At 44.3% G+C, this 12863-nt stretch overlaps 1 protein-coding gene across 3 annotated transcripts in view; it reads left to right on the top strand.

Moving 5' to 3' along the window:
* The window catches only part of DUS2 (dihydrouridine synthase 2), a 41316-nt gene that overhangs the window by 5431 nt on the left and 23022 nt on the right, over positions 1-12863 (top strand). For 2 of the 3 annotated variants that reach the window (XM_029208358.1, XM_029208348.1), the window contains exons 1-2: positions 1503-1600; positions 12711-12756. Coding sequence is in view for 1 of the 3 variants with exons in the window: in XM_029208340.1 (XP_029064173.1) it covers positions 1475-1600; positions 12711-12756 (172 nt within the window). In the remaining 2 variants the exon portion in view is untranslated. Of the gene's footprint in view, positions 1-1472; positions 1601-12710; positions 12757-12863 lie in introns of those variants that run through there. The other variant, XM_029208340.1, reaches the window with a different exon arrangement.

The following is a 12863-nucleotide window of genomic DNA, read 5'->3' as shown; positions in this document are numbered from 1 at the left end:
TGTTTTTCATACAGCAGTCACCGTGATAATGGGGAGTGTGATCAGTCATGCCACTCCTCTCCTTAAAACCCTTCACTGGCTCCTATCGTGAAGAGCTAACAAAGCCCGCAGAGCGTCCTACAAGGCCATTCGGGGTCTGACCACTGTGTCCTATCTGCTTACTGCTCTCCATCCATTGTGTATCTGACTTCCATTACTCTCTTCTTTCTGTGCTGCAACCACAGTGGCCTCCTTCCTGTTCTTCTAACACACCAGACAAGCTCCTGCCCCAGGGTCTTTGCACTGGCCCTTTCTTCTCCTGTGCACTCTTCCACTAGATACCAACTTGGCTAACTCAAATCTCTGCTCAGATGTCATCTTCTCATTGAAGCTTATCTGGGCTTCTCTATTTAAAATTTTAACCTATGGGGATGAGGTGGGGGGGAAATGGGTGAAGGTGGTCAGAGGATACAAACTTCCAGTTACAAGACAAATACATTCTGGGACATAATGTACAGCATGGCAACTATGGTTAACAATACTGTATTGTTTCTTTTTAAATTTTATTTATTTGTTTATTTTTGGCTGTGTTGGGTCTTCGTTGCTGCACGTGGGCTTTCTCTAGTTGCGGTGAGTGGGGGCTCCTCTTTGTTGCGGTGCACAGGCTTCTCATTGTGGTGGCTTCTCTTGTTGCGGAGCACCTGCTCTAGGTGCGCGGGTTTCAGTAGTTGCGGCACGTGTGCTCAGTAGTTGTGGCTCGCGGGCTCTAGAGTGCAGGCTCAGTAGTTGTGGCGCACGGGCTTAGTTGCTCCGCGGCATGTGGGATCTTCCCAGACTAGGGATCGAACCCGTGTTCTCTGAACTGGCAGGCAGATTCTTAACCACTGTGCCACCGCGGAAGTCCCGGTAATACTGTATTGTATCCTGAAAGTTGCAAAGAGAGTAGATCTTAAAGGTTCTCATGATGAGAAAAAAATTATGTGAGGTGATAGATATTGTCTAAACTTATTGTGGTAATCATTTGGTGATATATACATATGTGAAAGCTTTATGTTGTACAGCTTAAACTAATACAATATCATATGTTAATTTTATCTCAGTGAAACTGGAAAAAATTTTTAACCCATCTGCAGTTTTCAATCTCCTTTCTCCTTGCTTTTTTTTACTCTATAGCACTATGAATTTTCCATCATACTATGTAATTTACTTATTATGCTTATTGTTTTTGCCTTTTTCCCCACTGGAATGAAAGCTCTACCAGAGTAGGAATCTTTGTCTGTTTTCTTCTCTAATGTATCCCCAAAGACTAGGACAGTGACTGGTACAGAGTAGACACTTAATAAATATTTGTTGGATGCATAAATGAGCATGCATTATTTTTACGATAAAAGAAAAGGAAAACCAAATACTATGTGTTGGAAAGAAGAAGGAAAGCCTTCTCTGGATAACAGAAGAGATTTTCTCCATTTGAATTTCTGACTCTCTTTCTTCAGGAATGATTGTGAACAGCCTCTCTCTGTGCTACCACAACAAACTCATCCTAGCCCCTATGGTTCGGGTAGGGACTCTCCCAATGCGGCTGCTGGCCCTGGACTATGGAGCGGACATTGTGTACTGTGAGGTAAGGGGCTCCTGATCTTCCCGGAGAGCTCTTCCACAGGTGCAGCCTCCCCATCTGTGGGTGGGAGCGGTCAGGAGTCAGAGGAGGCAGAATGGGCTCTCCCTTCACAGGTGCTCACTGAAGGCAGCAGAGCACAAACACGCAGGAGTCCTGTGAGCCCTGCTGAGGACCAGGAGCCTGGGCAGCACGGAGGCATTGTGGGACACCTGGGCCAGGTGGCTAGATGAGCATCGTGTCAGGTCACTGCTGTGGCCCCCCATAGGAGTTAATACACATTCAGTACATGAATGAGTGAACTCAAGATCAGGAAGAGGAGGAAAAGGACCAGATTCAGGCCAGGGAAGCTGGATGGGGCTGCTTTTGGGAACCATAGGATTTTCTGGTGGCAGTAGCTAGTGGACCAGCTACTGGCCGGCTGCTGTGGAGAACATTAAGACTTGAGACCCAGGTTTAGAAAGCATCTTCTAGGAAAACTAGAGTTACAGGAGTAGCTGATATTGGGTAGGGACTGGGAGCAGTGGTTCTCAGTTGGGCATGCATCAGAATTATCTGGGCAGCTTCCCCCGCAATCCCCAATCCTGATATGTCCCTCTAGTTGGTGTGAGAGGTTAGAGAAACTACCCCAGTGCTTCTGATATTTCCATCTTTAAGAGCCACCGGCGGTGGGATGAGGACTGTGGCTATAAAAGGGAAACACAGGGAATCCTTGTGGTGGTAGAACTATTCTGTGTCAACATCCTGGTTGCGATATTGTACTACGGTTTTGCAAGATGTTACCATGAGGAGAAATTGGGCAATGGGTACCTAGAATCACATTCTTACAATTGCATGTGAACCTCCAATTATCTCAAAATAAAAAGTTTAATTGAAAAGAAAGCCACTGGTGTAGGGTCTTCCCTGGTAGTCCAGTGGTTAAGACTTTGCGCTCCCAATGCAGGGGGCCCGGGTTCGATCCCTGGTCGGTGAACTAGATCCCACATGCACGCCACAACTAAGAGTTCGCATGCTGAACTAAGAAGCCTGCATGCCACAACTAAGAGCCCGCATGCTGCAGCTAAACATACCGCATGCTGCAACTAAACACACCGAAACGAAGATCCCACATGCCGCAAATGAGGCCTGGTGCAGCCAAAATAAATAAATAAATATTAAAGAAAAAAAAGTTTAATTGAAAAGAAAGACACTGGTATAGGGACTTCCCTGGTGGTCCAGTGGGTAAGACTCCGCACTCCCAATGCAGGGGGCCTGGGTTTGATCCCTGGTCAGGGAACTAGATCCCGCAGGCATGCCACAGCTAAGAGTCTGCATGCTGCAACTAAGAAGCCCGCATGCTGCAACGAAGATCCCGTGTGCCGCAGCTAAGACCCAGTGCAGCCAAAATAAATAAATAAAATAATAAATTTTAAAAAAGAAAATTACCTGATTAGGGCACAGCTGTGGCACATAGATGTGAACACTTGAGGGGTTAATAGATTGAGGAGTAAGCAGCAAAATGAGGAAGTAGAAATAAGGCTGCTGACTACCCCCCAGAAATTCAAGAGGTGAAGGGAGGAAGTGTATAGCTGGAGGTGAAGGAAGAGGGGTGAATGGAGTTGTTTGTTGGTAACTTGCTTGTTTGTAGCATAGGAAGAAGGGCTTAACAATGAGGGGAGGCCTGAAGATTTGGGGCATTAGGGGGATTTGTAGGGCCAGGTCTTGGAGGGGACAGGATTCTTGACGAGGTGGTAGGACCTGCCTTCCACTGAGATAGGGCAAGGAGGAGAGGGCGAAGATGATGGGGGAAACTGAGGGGTTTTGCCTGAGAGACTTGTTTTACAAGATGTAGGAAGTCAGTCTTCTGTTGGAAATGAGGGTGGCAAGTGTGGGCTAGGGACCTGAGGAAAGGAAGTGAAGGTGTTTTGGTCCTGTTCCCATGGGGAATGGGCACTGGGAGATGTGCCTGGCAGGCAGGTGTGCACAGTGATACTGGTTTGCAGCTTTATAGGAAGGAGAGCTTGAGAAGCCTGGCAGGGGGATGCCCATGGCAGGGATTGGCATGCCAGTATCTACAGCAGGGCAGGGGCAGAGGCATCTAGGGTGCTGACAAGGTGAAATGGGAAGGAGGGAGTATGTGTTGTCCAAAGGTGGAAGTCAGAAAGGGATTTTCCAGAGTTTAGGGTCACAGAGACCCAAGACCTGACTTTTAAGTGGTTTGTCAAAGTAGAGGTGAGGAGGTCCCAAACATGTGAAATGGGCTGTTAGTGTACATCCATAAATCTTCCAGGCTGCCAGAACGTGCCTACGGCAGGGAGGAGCCTGTTCCCAGGGGCCAGTCCCAGGGGAATGTGGTAGTGTGCTGAGCATATTCATCTGGTCACTCAACCCTTGAGCCTACACTCTGGCCCCAGGGTGGTCAGCCATGGGTTAGGTATAGCCTTTCCTGGCCAGCACTCTCCTTGGCCTCCAGAAAAAACCTCTTGGATTTGGAAGGGGATTGGGAGGAGGAACTATGAAGAATCAGGGACTCAGATTCTGAGGTCTTGGGAACCAAAAAGATGAAATCCCAGAGAACAGCTGTTACCTTTCATTACTTGTGATTCTCCTCTACCCCAGGACAGAGGGTGCATGATAGCTCTTCATCCACTTAGTCCATGTTTACCAATAGGGTCCTGTGGGGTGACTCAGACTCAAGGATGAAGCCCTCTGCTTCTTCCCTGCTGCCCCAACTCCATCACTGTCCAGCTGTAGCCCCCGCATGGTTGCTTCAAGGCCCGGGATGTATAGTGTCCCTCTTCTCTCTACCCATGCTTCACATACTGTCTCCATCAATTATTTGCTTACTCTGATGACCCTTCATGTCCCTACTCTCCCTAATCTTGTGCTGTCACGGAAAGTAAGAGTGGGTCCATTGAGTGCTAACCCTTTATTTTCAGATTCATTTATGTCCCTGCGGTGGCCATCCTGCTGGTTTCTTCTCTTAGACCAAGTGGTGGTAAAGGCTTCAGGCCTTTAAAGCACCAGCTCACCAGGGCTCAAACTTATTCTGGGGCAAAATTCTGAGGGTTGCTAAAATTGAGGAAAAGGCAGTAGTGCCTACATTGACATATTCAGCCTCCTTGGCCTTCACTTTTGCTATGCGAGCAGCATTTTTCTGGGACCCCAGAGGGTGGAGTTGTATTCACCTGGAGATAATGTGGAGTGAAACACCAGGATGGAAGTGAGTGAGTGTATGACAGCACGGTGTCTGCTCTAGACAGCCACTATATGTTTATAGCCCTGGGGGAGTCAGTCTGTGATGAGGTCACGGAAGCTGGGTAGTGAGAAACAGAGCTGACCCGCAGATTCCGGATGCTTCATCAGGTGCTTTGTTGAGAATTCTTAGGGTTGTTTTCAAGCACTTGGGAAGTCATGGTCCCAGGATTTATGCGGTGACTTCAGAATGTGACTCTCCTAATTGGTCAAAGCTTGGTTTTCCTCATGATTGTGACTAATCCATTCTTCCAGGACTCTTCTTGAGTTTGGAGCAGAGTAAATACTGATTAAAACCCTTTGTATTTTTTTTTTTTTTAAACCCTTTGTATGTTTGATGAGCACTTGCTCTGGGAGAGTCAATATAGCTTATGAATAAATTAAGGGACCTCTGCCAGAAGAGACCTAGGCCCTTTACCCAGACCTAGCTGCTGTGGAGCAGAGGCCGGTGGGCAGGCCAACTGGCCCCTGCCTGTGGTGAGTAGGTCTCTGGGAACTGGGCCCTGAGTACTGGGAAAGGCACAGCATGGCGCCTGGTGCCCCCTGGTGGATCCAGAGTTGCTCTGCAGGCCAGCTGTGTAGATGAACTTACTGTGTTCCCCTGAGGTGACCCATCTGTGGGTTAGATCGTCAAACCACACCATCCACCTCTCAGGACCTCGTGTAGGACCTAGGGCATACCAGGCATACAGGCAGCTCCTTAAAAGGCCTGCAGAACCCTCAGCAGTTGGAGGTGAAGAAAGGATGAACCAGCTCAGCAAAGGTTAAGGGAGCAGTAGTCTGATTCCCCACCAAGGTCTGCCCTATTGACGGAGTTTTCTAGGGGTTCATCAGATGTCACTTAACTATTCCTTTTTTAAAAAAATTTACTTGTTTTATTTTTGGCTGAGTTGGGTCTTCATTGCTGCGTGCGGGCTTTCTCTAGTTGTGGAGAGTGGGGGCTACTCTTCGTTGCGGTGCATGGGCTTCTCATTGCGGTGGCTTCTCTTGTTGCGGAGCACGGGCTCTAGGCGCGCGGGCTTCAGTATTTGTGGCTCGTGGGTTCTGGAGCGCAGGCTTAGTAGTTGTGGCTCACGGGCTTAGTTGCTTCGTGGCATGTGGGATCTTCCTGGACCAGGGCTCGAACCCGTGTCCCCTGCACTGGCAGGTGGATTCTTAACCACTGCGCCACCAGGGAAGCCCCCTATTCCTTTTTATAAGAACAATGGATGGACAGACCATGTATTGTCATACTGAGTGAAGTAAATCAGACAGAGAAAGACAAATATCATATGATATCACTTATATGTGGAATCTAAAAAAATGGTACAAATGGACTTATTTACAAAACAGAAATAGAGTCACAGATGTACAAAACAAATTTATGGTTACCTGGGGGAAAGAGAGGGGGATAAATTGGGAGATTGGGATTGACATATACACACTACTATTTATAAAATAGATAACTAATAAGAACCTACTGTATAGCACAGGGAACTCTACTCAATACTCTGTAATGACCTATATGTGAAAAGAATCTAAAAAATAGTGGATATATGTATATGTATAACTGATTCACTTTGCTGTACAGCAGAAACTAACACAACATTGTAAATCAACCACACTCAAATAAAAATTAAATAAAAACAAAAAACCAAAAACAACACGACTCCAGTGGCCTAGACGTGAGAGGACACCTATCTTTTAATAGGCAGGATGAAGGGAGAAAGCAATATTCTTAAGAGACTATGATTACCAAAATGGGTACTTAAATTTTTTTGTGTGGCAAAAAACACATAACAAATTTTACCATATTAACCGTTTTTAAGTGTGCAGTTCAGTAGTTGTGAAACAGATCTCTAGAACTTTTTCATCTTGCAAAACTGAAACTCTATGCCCATTAAACAACAACTCCTCTCCCCACAGCCCCTGGTAACCACCGTTCTACTTTCTGTTTCTATGAATTTGAATACTTTAGCTACCTTATGTAAGTGGAAATATGCAATATTTGTCTTTTTGTGACTGGCTTATTTCACTTAGCATAATATCCTCAAGGTTCATCCATGTTGTACTATGTAACAGGATTTCTTTCCATTTTTAGGCTGAATAATATCATATTATGTAATATGTATACTACCTTTTGCTTATCCATTCATCTGTCGATGGACATTTGGGTTGCTTCTATCTCTTGGCTATTTTGAATAGTGTTGTGCATGTAGGTGTGCAGATACTCCTTTGAGATCCAGCTTTCAATTCTTTGGGATATATACATATATATACCCAGAAGTAGGATACTTTCATGTTTTGAGGAACTTCCATACTGTTTTCCCTGTCTTTTGCGCCATTTTACAATCCCACGAGCAGTCCACAATTTCTAAAATCTTTGCCAACACTTGCTATTTTCTCTTTTTTTTTGATAGTACCCATGCTAATGGGTGTGAAGTGATAGCTCATTGTGGTTTTGATTTGCATTTCTCTGAAGATTAGTGTTGTTGAGCATGTTTTTATATGCTTCTTGGCCATCAGTATATCTTTTTTTTTTAACATCTTTATTGGAGTATAATTGCTTTACAATGGTGTGTTAGTTTCTGCTGTATAACAAAGTGAATCAGCTATATGTATACATATATCCCCATATCTCCTCCCTCTTGTGTCTCCCTCCCACCCTCCCTATCCCACCCCTCTAGGTGGTCACAAAGCACTGAGCTGATCTCCCTGTGCTATGCAGCTGCTTCCCACTAGCTAGCTATTTTACATTTGGTAGTGTATATACATGTCAATGCCACTCTCTCACTTCTTCCCAGCTTACCCTTCCCCCTCCCTGTGTCCTCAAGTCCATTCTCTACGCCTGCGTCTTTATTCCTGTCCTGCCCCTAGGGTCATCAGACCATTTTTTTTTTAGATTCCATATATATGTTTTAGCCATGGTATTTGTTTTTCTCTCTCTGACTTCACTCTGTATGACAGACTCTAGGTCCATCCACCTCACTATAGATAACTCAATTTCGTTTCTTTTTATGCTATGCCTATTTTTAAATTGAGTTATTTGTCTTTTTATTCTAAGAGTTGTAAGAGTTCTTTATATATTCTGGATACTAGACCTTTATCAGATATATGATTTGATATTTTCTCCCATTCTGTGGATCGTCTTTTCCACTTTATTTTTTTAAAAGACTTTAGTTTTATTTTTTAAAATTTTATTTAAGTATAATTGATTCACTTTGGTTTGTTTTTTGTGTGTGTGGCTGCATTGGTTCTTCGTTGCAGTGTGCGGGCCTCCCACTATGGCAGCTTTTCTTGGTGTGGAGCATGGGCTCTAGGTGCACGGGCCTCAGCAGTTGTGGTGCGCGGGCTCAGCAGTTCTGTGGCATGTGGGATCTCCCCGGACCAGGGATAGAACCCATGTCCCCTTTGTTGGCAGGTGGATTCTCAACCACTGCACCACCAGGGAAGTCCCTGATTCAATTTATTGATAGTATCCTTTGATGCAAAATTTTTTTGCATCAATGCAAAAATTTTTAATTTTAATGAAGTCCAATTTACCTAATTTTTTCCTTTGTTGTTTGTGCTTTTGGTATCATCTCTAAGAAATTATTGCTTAATCTAAGGCCACAAAGATTTATACTTAGGTTTTCTTCTATGAATTTTATAGTTTTGGCTCTTACACTTAGGTCTTGGATGCATTTTGAGTTAATTTTTTTTTTAGTTAATTTTTGTGTACATTATGAGGTAGGGATCAAAATTCATTTTCTTGCATGTGGATATCCAGTTGTCCCAGCACCTGTTAAAAAGACAGTTCTTTCCCCAATAAATTGTCTTGATACTCTTGTCAAAAATCAGTTGGTCATAGATGTTTTGGTTTGTATCTGGACTCTCAAATCTATTCCATTGGTCTATGTGTCTATCCTTATGCCAGTACCATACATCTTGATTATTATAGTTTGCTAGTGGGTTTTGAGATTAGGAAGTGTGAATCCTCCAACTTTATTCTTCTATTTCAAGATTGTTTTGTCTATTCTAGGTTCCATATGAATTTTAGGATCATCTTGTCAATTTCTGCAAAAATGGCAGCTAGGATTCTGATGGGGTTTGTGTTGAATCTACAGATCAGTTTGGGGAATATTGCTATCTTAACAATATTAAATCTTCCAGTCGTTGAACATGATATATCTTTTTTTTTAAATAATATTTATTAAAAAATAATAATAATATTTATTTATTTATGTAGTTGACTGTGCCGGGTCTTAGTGCGGCACAGGGGATCTTCGTTGCAGCATCCGGGATCTTTAATTGTGGCATGCGGGATCTAGTTCCCTGACTAGGGATCGATCCCGGGCCCCCTGCATTGGGAGCGTGGAGTCTTAACCACTGGACCACCAGGGAAGTCCGGATATCTTTTCATTTATTTAAATCTCCTTTAATTTCTTTAAACAATATTTTATAGTTTTTAGTGAATCACCTCCTTGGTTTCTGGCTGTCATTGTTTCTCATGAAAAATCAGTTGTTAGTCTTATTGAGAATCCCTTGTACATGGTAAGTCACTTCTCTCTTGCTGCTTTCAAGATTATCTCTTTGTCTTTGATTTTCAGCTGTTTGATTGTGATGTGTCTAGGTGTGGATCTCTTTTAAGTTTATTCTACTTGGAGTTTGTTGAGCTTCTTGGATGTATAGATTAATGTTTTTCATCAAATTTGGGAAATTTTCTGCCATTATTTCTTCAAATATTTATTCTATCCCTTCTCTCCTTTTGCAACTCCCATTATTCATTTTGGCAGTGATTTTTTTTTTTTGAGTGGGCAGTCACACAGTTTGTCAATCTGAGTTTATTTGTGTTTCTGAAAACAGAGATATACCAAAGATTCTTTAACCAAGCTGGAGGTTAAAAGACTATGAAGATAGGTCAGAGATGGGGATGGAAAGGTAGAATGGAGAGACACTGGTGATAAGCAAGATCAGCTCAGATAGAGAAAGCAAGCCAAGTGGAATGGAGGAGATGAAGGCAGCAGGATGTAATAGGAACATAACATGTGACAGACAAGGAAGAATAAGCTCGTATATAATAAGGCAGTTTAAAATTAAATGCTGTTCAAACATTGGGTAGCCATATGAATAAAAAGTGACTTAGAAAGGGCCTTAATTTTCAGATAAGTTAAGAAGCAAATTAGTTTTAAAAGGAAGAGAAAAACCAATCAAAATTATATGCTTTTTCTTAAATAAATTTATTTATTTATTTATTTATTTTTGGCTGCATTGGGTCTTCGTTGCTGCACATGGGCTTTTCTCTACTTGTGGCGAGTGGGGGCCACTCTTCATTGTGGTGCGTGGGGTTATTGCTGTGGCTTCTCTTGTTGCGGAGCATGGGCTCTAGGCACGTGGGCTGCAGTAGTTGTGGCACATGGCTCAGTAGTTGTGGTTCGTGGGCTCTAGAGCACAGGCTTAGTAGTTGTGGCACACAGGCTTAGTTGCTCCGTGGCATGTGGGATCTTCCCGGACCAGGGCTCAAACCCATGTCTCCTGCATTGGCAGGTGGATTCGTAACCACTGTGCCACCAGGGGAGCCCTATAATTATATTCTTAACTGTGATGGAGATAGATTTGGGAACTAGAAGGCATTGTTTGTGGCAAAATTGGAGTTGTCTCTTCTATAGAAATAAAAAGATATGTATGATAAAAATTGAGGAAGTGATATTGATAAAGGAAAAATATTTGTGATAATTGAGACAGAAAAATAACATCCAATTTGACAAAAGATAGTTTTTTTTTCTGCACAACTTGTATAGATGTAAAAGGCAGTTTGGTAGGAAGATGCCTGGATGATACACTCTACCACGTGGAAAAACAATGTTTTGTTTTCACCAATTAAGGAAATGCAGTGAAAAAAAACCTGTGAGGTTCTACTCTATAACCAAAGAGCTAACTAAAATGAATAAAATTGGTAAACAATAGTGTTGGTGTGTGGGTGAGCAGGCACATGTGTGGTTTTATTGATGACAATTTAATTTCTCCACTTAACAACCAGGTGAGCATCTGCTTGCATGTAAGGCATTGAAGTGGCTCCAGCAGATGTTCAGTGAGCACTAGCAACGTGCTAGGTGCTAGTGATGCAAAGATGAATGAGACTGTGACCAGGTCCCAAAGTCTCTTTCAGTGTAGTGGGGAGACAGAAAAGAAAATAAGACCATTCAAGGGCCATTTTGCCTCAACTCCTCCTCTTGGGGCCCTGAGGAGGACCTGGTCAGCGTCCTCAAACCCCACCTTTATGTGAAGCGAGAACCTTCCTCAGGGCGTTTGTTGTCTAATGGTAAAGGTATGACAGGTGCATCTGTAACTAGCATACAAAGAGGAAGTGGTCAGGCTGTGAAAGTAGACTGGGCAGGGGGTTTGAGGAATCCCAAGGAGGACAAGTTACTGCTGGCAGGGGTGGGGGCCCAGCAAGGTTTTGCCTCACTTTCCCCTGCTTGTTCTTAGCCGAAGCTCAGCCTGGCTGCAAACCTTCTTTTTATAAGCACAGGCCACTCAGTGCTGCCCACTTGTCCACCTGCTTTCTTGCCTGCCCCTGCAACCAGGATCACTGCCTGCAGGGGCTCTGTGTTGGGGTCTGTCCGTCCCTTGGGACACCACACTGATTCTTGGGGCTTGGATGCCAACCGTGCATCCATACTGCTTGGTGGTGGTGATTTGTGTGGTCAGGCCTGGTGAGTGTCAGATACTTGATGACCTGGATGCAGCATAGAGAGAATAGCCACAGAAATACCTAGAGCATGCTTTTTTTAAAAAATTCTTTTAAAAAATATATATTATTTATTTATTTATTTGGTCGCACCAGGTCTTAGTTGTGGCAAGCGGGCTCCTTAGTTGTGGCTTGCCGGGCCCCCTGCATTGGGAGCTTGAGTCTTAACCACTGCGCCACCAGGGAAGTCCCGTAAAGCATGTATTAACCTGGATGGTGGATATGCTGGGGGGATTCCCATGGATGCCATAGGACACCTTTGGCCACTTTAGCCCTAAATGCTCCCATGAGGGAGCAAAGGCCATTGTGCTCACCTGGCTGGGGTTGTGACTTGCTGAGGCTTATAGGGAGTCAGTATGGCGATGAGTTCCAGGGCTGAGTTTCTTTCTATCTTCTTCTGGTCTCCCAGAACCCCTGGGCAGGAGCTTCTGGGCAGTGTGACAGGTTCCTGGCTCTTCAGATCTGTCTTCCACATCTATTGAAATGATCACTGAACAAAGCAGAGCAGCCTTGTCTCCCACCAAGAGGTAGAGAATGTCAACCCTTTAGGAGACTTGAATTTCCTTTCGTTTTTTATGATCCTGGTTTTGAAGAACTCCCTTTTTCCTTTCTTTCCTTAGTCTTTGAATATCTCCAGAGCTGAGGAGCTCACCCCTTTCATTTCCACATAGTGTGACCCAGGTTGAATAGGGGTTTTAGACTTTTCTTTCCTGTGTCAATCTCAAATCTTCCTCCCTGTGTTTCGTTCATTGGCCCCACTTTTGTCCTTAGACGTTTCCTGGGAGCCCTTCATCTTGCCATTTGCATATGGATGAGGTGGGAGGTTCTTTGAGAGGATGGACTAGAGTTGAGACTAGTAGGTGAGAAAAGTCCAGGTGTCCACATCCTAGGCTATTGTCTGATCTCTGATTCCCTGAGTGGCTCAATCCTTCTAGGCCCGAAACTCTGCAAGGTCCCTGGGAAGAGCAGCTGATGGAGGGGAGCTCACTTAGGCCCATGCTTGCCATGCTTGGTTGGGGAGGACAGCACTACGTGTCCCCAAAGCCATGATTTGATGTTGGTAGTAGGGTGACAGGCAAAGTAGCCCCCATCAGGTGTGTGATGAGGGTCTTCCCCACTATGCCCAGGACCTATGCGTCCAGGACTGACATGTGCCCTCTGATCCCTCTGCAGGAGCTGATTGACCTCAAGATGCTTCAGTGCAAGAGAGTTGTCAATGGTGAGTGCAGCTGTGGTCCCAGGACTGTGTGTATGCCCGGTCATGCCCAAACTGTGCTACCACTGCCCTTGCCTGGGTGTCAGTTACCTCCAGGGTGCTCCTTACCT

Source organism: Monodon monoceros, unplaced genomic scaffold, assembly GCF_005190385.1.
Source record: "Monodon monoceros isolate NGI ecotype Baffin Bay Population unplaced genomic scaffold, NGI_Narwhal_1 Super_Scaffold_10, whole genome shotgun sequence".
NCBI classification, from domain to species: domain Eukaryota; kingdom Metazoa; phylum Chordata; class Mammalia; order Artiodactyla; family Monodontidae; genus Monodon; species Monodon monoceros.
Note: the sequence above shows the minus strand (reverse complement) of the source record. Positions and strands in the feature narration are given on the sequence as shown.